This window comes from Silurus meridionalis, chromosome 17 (genome assembly GCF_014805685.1).
Source record: "Silurus meridionalis isolate SWU-2019-XX chromosome 17, ASM1480568v1, whole genome shotgun sequence".
NCBI classification, from domain to species: Eukaryota; Metazoa; Chordata; class Actinopteri; order Siluriformes; family Siluridae; genus Silurus; species Silurus meridionalis.
Window position 1 is genome coordinate 28,741,166 of NC_060900.1, and position 15,000 is coordinate 28,756,165.

General features: G+C 42.7%; 1 protein-coding gene across 1 annotated transcript in view; it reads right to left on the bottom strand.

Moving 5' to 3' along the window:
• Positions 1-15,000, bottom strand: part of jak3 (Janus kinase 3 (a protein tyrosine kinase, leukocyte)) — a 31,677-nt gene that overhangs the window by 7,836 nt on the left and 8,841 nt on the right. Inside the window, exons 7-17 of the mRNA XM_046870901.1 lie at positions 11,117-11,239; positions 10,752-10,909; positions 10,525-10,636; positions 10,192-10,372; positions 9,031-9,155; positions 8,801-8,932; positions 8,613-8,700; positions 6,998-7,119; positions 3,787-3,925; positions 773-921; positions 59-209 (exon numbers count right to left, since the gene is read on the bottom strand). Of these exons, the coding sequence (XP_046726857.1) occupies positions 59-209; positions 773-921; positions 3,787-3,925; positions 6,998-7,119; positions 8,613-8,700; positions 8,801-8,932; positions 9,031-9,155; positions 10,192-10,372; positions 10,525-10,636; positions 10,752-10,909; positions 11,117-11,239 (1,480 nt within the window). The remainder of the gene's footprint in view (positions 1-58; positions 210-772; positions 922-3,786; positions 3,926-6,997; positions 7,120-8,612; positions 8,701-8,800; positions 8,933-9,030; positions 9,156-10,191; positions 10,373-10,524; positions 10,637-10,751; positions 10,910-11,116; positions 11,240-15,000) is intronic.

The window sequence follows — 15,000 nt, forward strand, 5'->3', positions numbered from 1 at the left end:
GCATAGTTTTATGTAACGTGTGTGTGTGTGTGTGTGTGTGTGTGTGTGTGTGTGTTACCGGGGGTGATGAGGCTGTTAAGGTGGCGTATAATGCTGCGTGAGGATGGTCTGAGCTCGGCCTGATACTGCATACACTGTGAGATGAGATCAGCCAATTCAGCCCACTCCAAACATGGCAGCTGTGAGCGCTGATCATAAAACTGCTGCTTCTGTTTATGTTCACACACACACACACACACACACACACACACACACACACACACACACACACACACACAATATACAGGAATAACACAAGTGACAACAGGAACTTGCCTTTGAACATTCCATGAGATTAAATGTAACATAAATGGATGAAAAAACGCTAAATGTAAATTGAGAAAGTTATAAATGTATTTAAGATTCATGTTCTTAGATTAATTTAATACTGTTATTGTTGATTAAATGCTGTGGAGCTAAAGAAATAAGACACTCCTGGACTTGCTGTTATATCTAAATAATTAACACTACACACACACACACACACACACACACACACACACACACACACGTTACATAAAACTATGCACTGGACATTTTTATAACCATCAGGATGACCTTATACACAATTCTTTTGGACACCTTAAACCTTCTGATAAAGTGGGTGGAGTTTGTGATAGTATTTCTTTTTGAGCTGTAGTTTACATCCCAGACAGTAGAGTGTGCTAAACATCACACCATGTGTCTACGTTCAGATGCAATAGAAATAAATATAAAACGAGTCGAGTGTCACCTGTTTGGGGTCGAGGCGCTGAAGAGGAATTTCTCCTCCGTTAAAAATCTCCCACAATGTCGTCCCAAAGCTCCACTTATCACACTGCTGCCCCAACTCCAACATCTCCAACACCTCCGGGGCCACCCATGGGATCCTGTCCAAAACCACTACACACAGATACACAAACACACACACACACACACACACACACACACACACACACACACACACACACCAGTACATTGTGAAAATTGTGCGAATGCAGCAGTTTTCATGATGCAATGGCAAACAAATCCAAAACATTATTCAAGTTCAAGGGAAAAAAAACACACAAAGGGTCAGAAGAATCACATGAACACGACAAACCAGACACGTGGAGGAATAAGAATCAGAAGCAGAGATCAAAACAAGGAAATCAAACACAGTAATAACAGGGTTCAGTATTGACTGAGTGAACAGTGTTTATACTTCACAAGGAGTCTGTGAATAAGAGAACCAACTGCCTGCATGTCTTCCCTCACCAAACCCGTAAACCTCCTCCGTGGTCTTCCTTTTTTCCTCCCTCTTGGTGGCTCCATCCTCAGCATTCTCCTACTAATATACCCCATGTCCCTCCTCTGCACATGTCCAAACCATCTCAATCTCACCTCCTCACCTTGTAACAAAAACGTCCTACATGCACTGTCCCTCTAATAAACTCATTTCTAATCCTGTCCATCGTCGTCACTCCTAACAAACATCTCAACATCTTCAGCTACCTCAAGCTCCACCTCCTGTCTTTTACTCAATGCCACTGTCTCTAAACCATACAACATCTCAGGTTTCACCACAGTCCTATGAACTTTCCCTTTCACTCTCACAGATACTCTTCTACCACAAATCACTCCTGCTATCACTCTTCTTCACCCACTCCACCGTGCCTGCACTCTTTTCTTCACTTCTCTAACACACTCTTCATTACTCTGCACTGTTGAGCCCAGGTACCTGAACTCCTCCACCTTCTCCACCTTTTCTCCCTGCAACAGCACCCCTCCACTGCCCTCCCTGTTATTCACACACATGTACCTCCTCTGTCAACCTGTCCATCACCACTGCAAACAGAAAGGGCTCAGAGCCGATCCTTGATACAGTTCCACCTCCACCTTAAATCAGTCTGTTGTTCCTACTGCACACTTAACTGCTGTCACACTGGCCTCATACATGGAGGTTGAAAACATATTTATTTAGTCAAGTCTTTTATTAGTAGGTTTTTTTAGATAAAGGAGCGGATCTGGAGGGATCATGGATATGGAGTGTTTGGTGAACTGGGATATTTGTATGCTGTCGTCTCTTCACTCTCACACGTTCACTCAGGTTTGTTGACGGTGGTGTGGTGGGAAGTTTCTTATCCCAGAGATCCTCATGTCAGTGTTACCTTCTGGTTCTCCCTTTTAGCTATGTCACCCCCTCTCTCTCTCTCTCTCCGTCGAGTTAAACATGCTCCTGATGTTCCAGTGACCACTGTTCCTGCCCCTATTCCCTCTGTGGATCTTTCCACTTCGTCCAGGTCTACCTCTGGATAGTGTTCTCTTAGTTTGGAGGCCATTTTGTGCAGCTGGGGACGGTTTCTCATCAACGCCTTGGGTGGTTCCATGAAATTCCAGAGTAAGAACAGGAGCTTTGAGGATGGATTTGGACTGTGGTTAATGTCAACAGCTCGCTACATTGACTCAGGACTACAGTTTGCTTCTGATCACCATCACTGTACCCCGCAACATCGTTCCTTGTTCCTCTCAAGGTTTCTTCCTTTGCCATCTCGGGGAGTTTTTCCTTGCCACAGTCTTCACTGGTTCGTTCATCAGGGACAAACTTACTTATAAAGAACATGTTCATTTTTTATCACCACATAATCAGTGTAAAGCTGCTTTGAGACAATGTTCATTGTTAAAAGCGCTATACAAATAAAAATGAATTGAATTGAATACATGTCCTGCACCACCCTAACATACTTCTCTGACACACCAGACTTCCTCTTACAATACCACAACTCCTCTCTACACTCTGTCGTATGCTTTCTCTAAATCCACAAACACACAATGCAACTCCTTCTGACCTTCTCTATACTTCTCCATCAACATTCTCAAAGCAAATAATGCGTCTGTGGTGCTCTTCCTCGGCATGAAACCATACTGTTGCTCACAGATGGTGACCTCTTCTCTCAGCCTGGCTTCCACTACTCTTTCCCATAACTTCATGGTGTGACTGATCAACTTAATTCCCCTGTAGTTACTGCAGGTCTGCACATCTCCCTTATTCTTAAAGATCAGTACCAGCACACTCCTTCTCCATTCCTCAGGCATCCTCTCACCTTCCAAAATCTTATGATCCAGTTAAACAATCTGGTTAAAAAAGGTTACGTATGTAACCATGGTCCCCTAAGGGAACGAGGTGCTGTGTCAGAAATCCTTTGGGAGCGATTTTGCATTAAATCACGTGTATAATCAGTCCAATGGAAAGTGCAGCATCACCGGCGGGGTGAAGTCATGACCAGAAAGCTTAAAAGAGAGGCGACTAACCCCCCACGTCCGCTTTGCTGGAGCTGGCCATGCGCTGAAGCACCAAGTGTAGCAGGATTAACGATCCAGCTCCCTGAGGGTGCTGAGGCGGGCATCATATAGTGCGGTTCACAGCACCTGCTGAGGCATAGCCTTGCCACTAGTGTCGAGGAGGTTCACAGGGGCTTGGTGGGGAGAGCTGGCACTTTGAGGGACGACCTGGTAACCTGGGCCTCCACCAATCCGGTATGAAATTCTGATTGGTGATCCACACATTTGATTTGGCACGTGTTACACTGGTTGTCCTTTATAACAAAACCCTCCCCATTTATCCAGGCTTGGTACTCGCACTGACTTGTGTAACACTAATGACTGGGTTTTACATTTTTATATATACTGTATATATACATCGGAAATACGGCAGAAATCAGAGAAACAAGTCCAGGTGCTGTTATTTTCTTTGTCACTATTTTTTATTTAATTTTTTTTTAACTTTACCTTCTCTTCCCAGCATGGCAACACTAATGCCCGGATCACTGAGTTTAATAAACGGTGAGTTTTCCGAGTTTGGATCGCCCTCTCGTGCCAAAAGTAAGTTTTTGGCACAGATGTTCCCATGAACAATGTTCTTCTCTTCCTGTAAGACACACACACACACACACACACACACACACACACACACACACACACACACACACACACAAACACACATCAGCACAACACATTCATTTATATCGCATCTACTCTCACTTTCACACCACTTTCTGTCATTTGGAGCAAAGGGATTAGTTATAGTGATGAGTTGCAGTGATGAAGTTTTAGTGATATGTTTCAGTGGTGGAGTTACAGTAATGGAGATACAGTGATGAAGTTGCAGTGATGGAACTCGAGCTGCGTCAAAACGCTTTGGGAACGCTCCGCATTGTCCACGCTCTGAATCACGTGTAAAATCCGGGCAATAGGCAAGTTGTGATCGGCGGGTGACATCGCGCAAACCAGAAAGCTAAAAAATGGCGGAGCAATGGTAGCGCCATTAGCTTCTGTTGTTCAGGTAAGCGCTTTGTGTGTGAATCTGTGCAGAGGAATGCTTGAAATGCTTAAAATGCAAGCAGAATTCCGATGTGTTGTTTGCTTAGGTTAGGAGCATGCTTAGTCGGCTCTCGAGAGAGTCAGCTGTTAGCAATATAGCCATGCAGCTATGTGCTTCTCCCTCACAGCTCAGGTCGCCGCTGTCGCCGAGGCTTTGCTTAGCTTAGAAGCATGTGCTGTTCAAGGAGCTTCTGGAGGTAGTGACACGGGCAGTCGCTAGGCTAGAGATAGCTTGGCCCGAAGGAAAGCAGAAAAAAAAAACGCATTCCCGGCAAGCTGGATAAGCGTTTTCTGTGGGTACACCCCATATGCAGCCCGTACCTTCTCCCTAGGGTTTTGGGAGTGCGGCTGTGGGGAGATGCCCAAGGTTGAAGGGATGCTAGCAATGGCTATCTTGCCCCAGGTGATACGTCGCGGGACGCTCTGGTATTGCCTACAGAAGCCACTTCATCTCTTGTAGGTAGGGCTTACGCATAGGGCTGCTCGGTGGGGGGGGGGTTACTGGGTAACAGTTAGCAAAAGGGTTGGCCCCGTCCACCTTGATGGTTTACGTGTCAGCTATCATGGCTTATTGTACCCCACCAGCGAGGCAGTCGCTAGGGAAACACTCTCTCGAGATACGTTTCCTGCGTCCTGGGTCCTGGGTTATGATCCGGAGTGCCTGTGTGAGATATGGCCGTCGTGCTGGTGGCTCTGTCTGTCGAGCCCTTGGCAGAGGTGGCCCTTGGGTACCTGTCAGTTGAGACCGCCTTCCTTTTGGCAGTATCCTCCCTTAAAAGGATCGGGGACTTACAGGCCCTGTACTGTGGCCACGTTGCTCCTGGAGTTTACCCCTGGCATGGCCAGTGTGTTCCTCTACCCTAAATCTGAGTATGTACCTAATATCTCTACAGCTCCCTCATGACCTGTAGTGTTGCAGGCATTCTGCCCTCCTCCCTTCCTAGTTCCAGACCGGATGAAGCAAAATCGACTGTGTCCAGTGCAGACACTGGATACGTACCTCCACAAGATGAGTCCTTGGAGGAGGTCAAAGCAACTGTTTGTCTGCTATGGCCCTCATAGAAAAGGTTTCTTGCCAAAGAGCAGACTCTCAGTAGATGGATTGTGGATGCAATTTGGGTTGGTTACGAGTCCTCTAGTCTTCCCACTGCGTTCGGAGTCAGGGCTCATTCGACTCAGAGTATGGCGGCCTTTACGGGCTTGTCCACAGGGGTGCCCCCGCGGGACATTTGTGACGCTGCGGGTTGGTCCACCCCGTTGACATTTGTCATGTTTTACGACCTCGAGATCAGAGCCACTTCCGGCTCCTTTGACGTTTAGACACAGCTCGAGTTCCTGAAAGGGGACGTCTCTAGGTTACGGATGTAACCCTAGTTCCATGAGGGAACAAGACGTTGCTTCTCAGGCCATACTCTCTGCATCCCTGTAAGCGCTTACCTTCACCTTTCTCATAAGCTAATGCCGCTACCATTGCTCCTTTTGTAGCTTCCTGGTTTGCGCAACGTCTCCTGCCGATGCCGTCACGACTTGCCTATTGGCCGGATTTTACACGTGATTCAGACTGTGGACAATGCGGGGTGTTCCCAATGCGTTTTGACACAGCGTCTCATTTCCTCAAGGAACTAGGGTTACATCTGTAACCTAGAAACGATTGAGTTGCAGTGATGTAATTACATTGATGAGTTATGGTGATGAGTTACAGTGATGAGTCACAGTGATTAAATTACAGTGATGAGTTACAGTTATGGAGTTACAGTTATGGAGTTACAATGATGAGTTATAGTGATTGAGATACAGTGATATGTTTTAGTGATGGAGTTGTAATGATGTAGTTACTGTGATGAGTTACCGTGATAGAGTTACAGTGATGGAGTTATCGTGATTAGTTATAGTAATGAGTTGCCGTGATGAGTTATAGTGATTATTTACAGTGAATATTTACAGTGATTTGTGTAATAATGAGATACTGTTCTCCTTATGTTTCTATAATCACATCTTACCACATTTTATTCCTCTTTCATCACATTAATTTTATTACACAACGTCTTATTGATTGTTAGCCATATGATCTGCTTTTTATCCATTTATTTTTACATTTTATGTAAATATAACAGAGCAGTGGTGATTCAGTAGTCAAGGCTCTGGTTTACTAATCATGTGGTCGGGGTTTAAGCCCCAGAACTGCTAAGCTAATACTGTTGGGCACTTAAGCATGGCCATTAACCCTCTGTGCATAAGGAACACTGTGTCAGGGCTGAGCATGTGCTCTGACTCCTGCTTCCTAACATCACTGTTATATGCGAAGTAAGAACTTTACTGTGCTATAATGTATATGTGATATGAAGCACTTTTACCCACTTTTTCACCCCAACAGCAAAGCAAGCCTTATAGCAGATTTTATAGGTGCTAAAAAACACACATTCTGTCACCACCTCCTGAACATGTCTGAAAACTTACTGATTTTCACGGAAAACTCCAGGTAAAAAATTGCAAACCTACACACGAGTGCATTTAAATAAATCTGATACACTGTCAGAACTGATGTTAGAAAGAAATTATCAACAACTTCTGACCAGTCACAGTATGTTGTCAGTGTGCATGTGATCAGGATTTCTCTCACCAGGAAGTTGAGTGTGCAGGCGAGTTGCTTGGCTACATCCAGTTTCCAGCTGAGTGAAACTCTTGATCTCTTCAGGTAAAGATCCAGAGCTCCATACTTCACAAACTCCTGAACCATGATGTCTAAAAAAATTACATCCATTAGAGAGTCAAGCTTGAGTGTGTAATTCTTAAAAAACAAACAAAAAAAAACACCTTTTTAACCCCTGTCTGTTATATAAATGTAACCTGAGTAGAATTAATAAATGAGGACACAATAAGGCCTTCATGATCATCTAGGACTCTCAGTGCTCAAGTGGGTTCACTCAGAAAGCCCTTTAGTACAGGCAGTGGAGATAAAACCACCTTAGACACACACAACCTGTCACTATGAAAAGTATGCAGTCACTTGTTCAGTTCATGTGGAGTTTGGACACTGGACCTTTACAAATCTTTAAAGGCTCTGGCATGGAGAAGCTGGTGTTGGATCTGTGATGATCTCAAATGTTGAGCTATTTTATGAGTTGCTCAGTAGCTCCTGGTTCCACAACGTCAAATGACTGTATAAGACTGTAGAAAGATCATCACTCATAATCACAAACTCCAGTGCTCATGTTAGTTCTCACTCTCCAGTGTTCTGTAGTGTTTAAAGACTATAATCACACTCTTGATGTCACCCAAATGAGGACAAGGTTCCCCTTTTGAGTCTCGTTCCTCTCAAGATTTCTTCTTCATTCATCTAAGCGAGTTTTTTCTTCACCACAGTCGCCCCAGTCTTCATAATTAGGGATAAACACATCATTCACTTTCTTTGTTAAATACTGTAAAGATGCTTTGAGACAATGTCCATTGTGAAAAGCGCAATAGAAATAAACTAAACTTGAAACTTGCTTTTCTTCACCCCTAGCTGATCCAATTCCTGAGTTCACTGGGTTAAGTAGAGTACTTTAGACTGGAAATAGGAGGATGATGTGAAAAACAGGTTTTTTTTGCCTTACTCAGCAGTTTAGGCTCTGCCCACTGCCCTTTACCTTCTGAGACAGAAAAAGGAACTGCAGCAAAAAGCTTGAATGGTCATAATGGATCTGCCCAATGGTGTCAAAACAAAGACCTTTGAGCTGGATCTTCATCTTCAGGAAGAGGACAAAGTCCGCAGGAACCATATCTGGCGAGTAGTGTGGGTGCAGAAGTGAGATCAGGATGATCCCGGTATTAAACTCACATGTGAGGAGGAGCTCGATGACACGGTGCACATGGTCAGAATAGCACCAGTTGCACAGCTCTCAATGTACACAGGACTATGTCTTTCAGCACACTGACTTATAAAGGTCAGCCATTTGACTGCATTTAGGAAGACAATGTGTTTCTTACATTTGGTCCTGACTCTGCCCTTGTACTTTTATTGGTGACTTACCAATTGTTGTCACCTGTACTGTGTTAGTTTACTATTCCTAGTGTCTCTGTTCTCTTGTTAACATTTCATTTGTAGAACCTGAATCTATCCGTGAATCTACCTGTGCTCTAACATTGAGCGCTACAATTCCTTTGATTCATTTTTAATGACTGCAGATCTCACAATTACAAATTACCCAATTACAAATTACCCTTCAACTACTGAAATAATGAGTGTATCTTACTTTTAGAATTGTGGACGCTGACTCCATATACCAGCAGCAGGTGCTTATGGGAAATCTGGCTCATGAAGCTGGCAGCCTCAAAAAAAGACTAAAAAGAACAGGTTTTATTTTAAATGGTGATCCAAACATAATCAGTCCTCAATATGTGCATTGTGCTAATTGGCTAAAGATACCAAGCTAACACACACCTCCCAACTGTTTTTGTGCTCTACATCCAGAACTTTGAGCAGAACCTCAGTGGTGTGAGTCTCGCCATCCAGCTGGTCCATTTTACAGCCTCTGTAGATGTGTGTGAACGATCCTTGACCCAGACTTTCCTTCTGAAAAATGTCAAATGAATAAGAATTATTAATATTTACAATAACAGCGTGTTTATATTTATACTCTTAATATTGTGTGTGTTCGTGTGTTTTCCTACCCAGATTATGTCCTCGTATTTGATCATGTGGAACTGAATGTGGCTGGGTCTGTGGCGCTGCTGAGAGGGGGAGCCTGGTGTCTCACACATGCTGCTGTTCCTGACAATGATCAGGTTCGAGAGCTCTGCACACAGGAACACTTATTCACATTTAGTCTGTCTGCTGCTCTACACAAAGTACTGGTTCCCCTCTAAATCTCCCAATGATCAGTAGAAACTTGATGTATAAATTAAAGAGTGAGAAATTCATAGTTACATGTTGGCTTGATGGCAAACCTAAAGCTTAAAACACATCTGTTTCACCAACATGCCCATCTATCCCATCATATTCCATGTCCACTTAGACACACTCATATGTCTCACTCAGACACATTCATATGTCTCACTCAGACACATTTATATGTCTAACTCAGACACATTTATATGTCCCACTCAGACACATTCATATGTCCCACTCAGACACATTTATATGTCTCACTCAGACACATGTATGTCTCACTCAGACACATTCATATGTCCCACTCAGACACATTTATATGTCTCACTCAGACACATGTATGTCTCACTCAGACACATTCATATGCCTCACTCAGACACATTTATATGTCCCACTCAGATACAGTCATATGTCTGACTCAACCACATTCATATGTCTCACTCAGACACATTCATGTGTCTCACTCAGACAAATTCATGTGTCTCACTCAGACACATTCATATGTCTCACTCAGACACATTTATATGTCCCACTCAGATACACTCATGTGTCTCACTCAGACACATTCATATGTCTCACTCAGACACATTTATATGTCCCACTCAGATACACTCATATGTCTTACTCAGATACACTCATTTGTCCCACTTAGACACAATCATATGTCCCACTCAGACACACTCATATGTCCCTCCCAGACACAATCATATGACCCACTCAGACACACTCATATGTCCCACTCAGACAAACTCATATGTCCCACTCAGACAATTATATGTCCCAGTTCAGACACACTCATATGTCTCATTCAGACACACTCATATGTCCCACTCAGACAATTATATGTCCCAGTTCAGACACACTCATATGTCTCACTCAGACACACTCATGTGTCCCCTCATTTGACACACCTATTTTTAAAGATACACCAAACTGTTTAGTACCTTTAGCTTGAGATGGACAGCACCTGCCCAGTTTGACAGGAAAATCAGACAGTACAATTGTGTTTTCCTTATAAAAGTCTGTCAGATGTCTCAGACTGTCGAAGGAGCTGTGAATTCCTGCCAGGTGGAACTTGTCATTCTTCTCGATCAGACAGTCTTTATAGTCAACACCAAGTGGCGTCTGTATTATACACACACATGAACACACACATCTCAGATATTTGCTATCTGATAAATTATAAAGTGTAAAAAATAGTGAGTGAAAAATCGCCCATGTTGATTAGAATTTGCCTCTTGTGGGCGTGGCCTGTGATGACCTGCAAGATAAGTTACCTGTAAGCAGACCATTAGGAAGTACTTATCGAACTCCTTTGGGCTTCGCCGAAGAAGAAATGAACCATGTTTAGCTCCCGCCTTTTTGAGCTTGTGAACCGCAAACTCTGACCTGGAGGAAATAAAATTTGGAAACATCCACCACCATGCTTCTCTCATGAAAACAGTGTCTTCACAATCATAATCATTTTCAGAAATGTGCCTGAGTAGGTGAATATTCAGCATACGTGATGGGGCCATGGCTGTGATTATCGATGTCCTGCAGCAGACTCGGAGGAGCCACTTCAGAGCAGAAGTAATGACTGGAGTCTGTGGTGAGTCTAAAGTAGTTGTCGATGAGCGACACGAAGGACAGAGCCACAGCCAGCGTCTCAAACTCCATTTCCTGATTTTCAGAAAGAACATGTCTTTCACTTAATATTTTACACATTATTATTATTATTATTTGAGTTAATATTATTTAAGTGATTACTGTTTATTATTATTATTATTATTATTATTATTAGACCCAGTAGACCCACATCCTTCTAAAATGTTACTGGCTTACAAGTTGTAGCTCAATAACTAGAAATAATGACTAATTTCTACTCACCAGACATCTGTCATCCTGTCTAGTCAAAGTCACCACACGTCCCTCAGCAGGAAGTTGCTCTTGGCAAAGACGTTTCATGTTGATTTCTGTGATTTGGGGAAAGTCGCAAAATGTTTGCCACTCCTAAAGTGATTAAAAAACGTTTGATTATATGTCAGGAGGAATCTCAACATTGGAAAGTCACAGCAATTAGTTAAACATACAGTTCATATTAATGCAAGCAAAGCTAACAATAAAACACAAAGAGTCGCACTAGATTTAGGAACATGACAAAAACAATTAACTGTAAGTGGGAGGGGTGTAACGGTACACAACCATTTCTTTGCAGAGCTTTTTATTTAGTGCACATGTGTACTGAATGCAATCCCTTTTACATATGAACATAGTTAAATTCTGAGTTCCCTCAGGAATGTATGAAGTGGCAGACTTCAAGGATGTTTGGTCTCTGTCTTGCATTTTAAGAGCAGAGTCACTGTTTTTTTTTTTTTTTATTAATATTGTTGTTATTATTTTTATTATTAAATTTTAAAGCATACACAACAATGCCAAGGGCATAACAATAAACTAGAGTTCTAGTTTATTTTTTATAGAGTAGCACAGTGTCACTGTGGCTGCTCACTCCTTACCCAAAATGCGATATGTAATGAAATATGATTTGTATTGTGTTGTAAAACTCAAATTTTTGTGCATGTGCAAAATCACTGTAACTTCCTGCTATCACCAATGTTTTTATGACAGTCTTGTGATAGAGATTCTTTAGAATTTTATGTACAGATTCAAGAATTTATTTTGAAAGGAGAAAATCCTGACAATTCTGCATATTGCAAAGCCAAAGCATACTCGCAAAGCCAAAGCTAATGCTAAGGCTCGCCCACGGTTGCACTATTCCTCTCCACTTCACGTGTCCAACAGGTTTGCTCTCCTCAGTGAAGCACCCACTAAAAAACCTGAAAGAGTCCTGGTTATAGAAGACTCTATTCTGAGGCTTGTGAAATTAGCTAGACCTTTAGGGGCACCAGCAGCACAGGTTATGTGTATACCGGGAGCCAGGGCGCCGGACATAGCAGGTCAGCTTAGGTTTTTAGGAATGCACAGGTTCTCTAAGATAGTTTTTTTACATAGGAGCTAATGATATACGCCTTTGACAGTAAGAGGTTACTAAGAGTAATATTATAGAGGTGTGTAAATTAGCAAAGGCAATGTCTGATGCAGTAACATGCTCCCACCCCATCCCAATGTGATGTGGCAATGTAGCCTACAGCAGGTTATGATCGCTTAACTGCTGGATGTGTGGTGCTCCAAAAACAATGTGGGCTTCATAAATCATTGGAGCAATTTTAAGGGCAAGGCTGGCCTGTTAGGGCGGGACGGAATCCATCCCACTCGGGAAGGTGCTGCTCTCATTTCTTGTAGTATAGTTCATAGTCTCAGAACACCACTAGTTAACAAGTGACTGTCCAGAGCCAAGGCCAGGGAGCAGACAGACAGGCTAAACCGACCATCTGCTAGCTGCACAGTTGTCACTCAGGATCCACCTAATTAAAACTGTGTCTGTCCCCCGAGCGAAACCAAAATATAGGAATTCTTAAAAAGTCTGTTTTAGTGTTCTTGCAGTTTCGGTGTTCTGCAAGGATCTGTCTTAGGCCCACTGCTTTTCTCTTTATATCTGCTGCCTCCGGGTGAAATTATTCATAAACATGGTATTCGCTTCCATTGCTATGCTGATGATACACAGCTGTATATTTCAGCAAAGCCAGATGAGAGAGATCAGCTTAACAATGTTGAGGAGTGTGTAAAGGACATTAGACAGTGGATACTTAATAACTTTCTTCTGCTCAACTCAGATAAGATGGAAGTACTTTTAATAGGACCACATGCAGCTAGAAGCAAACTTTCAGATTCCATAGCATCTCTGGATGGTGTTTCTGTTTCAGTGTGTACAGTATTTAAAGTTCTTGGTGTTATTATTGACCCGAGTCTTTCCTTTGAGGCTCACGTGAATAATATTTCCAGGATTGCCTTCTTTCACCTTAGAAATAACAGCAGTAAGAGTCCTCACTAGATCTAGAAAATATGAGCACACCAGCCCTGTTTTAATCATCTACACTGCTCCCAATTACATCTCACACTGATTATAAAATACTACTACTGACGTATAAAGCACTTAACGCTCTCACGCCGCAGTATCTGAGTAAACTTCTGTACCAGTATGATCCTTAATGATGTATGATTCCAGTGATCACTGTTCCTGCCCCTCTCCCCTCTGTGGATCTTCCTACTTCATCCAGGCCTGCCTCTGGATAGTGTTCTCTTCGATTGGAGGCCACTCTGTTCAGCTGATGACGGTTTCTCATCAACGCCTTGGGTGGGTCCTTGGAATTCTGGAGTAAGAACAGGAGCTTCGAGGATGGATTTGGACTTTAGGTAATGTCTGCTACACTATCAATGAATAATAAATGGTGTTAATAAAAAATCTAAAATTGCCATCGGCAAAAAACAGTCTGCACATCCTGAAAGGGGTTTTATCTTTGCTGGAGATTTCAACCACTTCATCCTGAGATCTGTACTACAAAAAGAGCTTTGAGAAACTGGTCCTGAATCACCTGCCTGTGGGTCTACCACCTACACTGGACTCAAACCAATCTGCCCGAACAAATCTCCCGAACAGGTCGACAGAGTATGCATTTTCCCACGGCTTTTCATTCAGCCTTCACCCACCTAATTAAAAACCACACCTACATCAGATTGCTGTTGACTGACTTTAGCTTTGCATTTAATACAGTCCTCCCCACTGTACTGTTCTCTAAGCTCAGTGACCTGGGTATCTGCACCAGCACTTGCAGAGGGATTCTGGACTTTCTCACCAACAGACCTAAGTCTGGGCAAACAGGCATCCTCAACCCTTATTCTGAACACCGGGATCCCACAGGGCTGCAACTTCAACAACTTCATCAAGTATGCAGATGACACCACCGTTGACGGCCAGATCAGCAACGATGACGAATCGGCCAATAGGGGAGAGAGCCAAAGCCTAACAGAATGGTGTGCCGCCAACAACCTGACCCTCAACAGAAGTTCTCCAGCTTTAAGTTCTTGGATGTTCACATCTCTGAGGATCTGTCCTGGCAGTTCTGGTTAGAAAGGCACAACAACGCCTGTACTTCTTGAGGAGTCTTTAGAAAGCTCATCTTTCCCCAGAGATTCTAATAAGTTTTTACTGCTGCATCATTGAGAGCATCCTGACCAACTCCATCACTGTATGGTACAGAGACTCCACTGTGTGAACGTAAAGCCCCACAAAGGCTGGTCAAAATCGCCCAACACATCACTGGCACCCAACTACCTGCCATTGAACACCTTCACCACAGCTGTGTAGAGTCTGTGTAGAGCTCACAACATAGTCATAAACTGTTTAATCTCCTTCCATCAAGAAGGAGCTACAGGAACATACACACCAGAATCAGGAGGTTCAGGGACAGCTTTTTTCCATCCACCATCACCATCACCTTCACCATCACCATCACCCTACTGAACTCTAACTAACAGCAAGTTGCGTATTATTTTAAAAAATTTCACGGGAATTTGCAGTGACTGAATGTTCAGGAGCGTTAGGAATGTTTTGCTCTAACAAATTTCATTAAAACATTTTAAAACATTTATTATTCATTTTAAGTGATAAATAAAACATTTAAGTTAATTACTTTTTAACTTTCTTCACATTTTCACTTTCATCAACTACTGACTGCTACAGTTCATCCCATAACCTAAAGTGAGTACCCATATTGAATTTTTATTATTAATTACAGTGCAGAATACTGATAATTTATTATTATTAATGAAATTAAATGATAAATTAATTTATTGGAAATCAAATAATGTTTGAT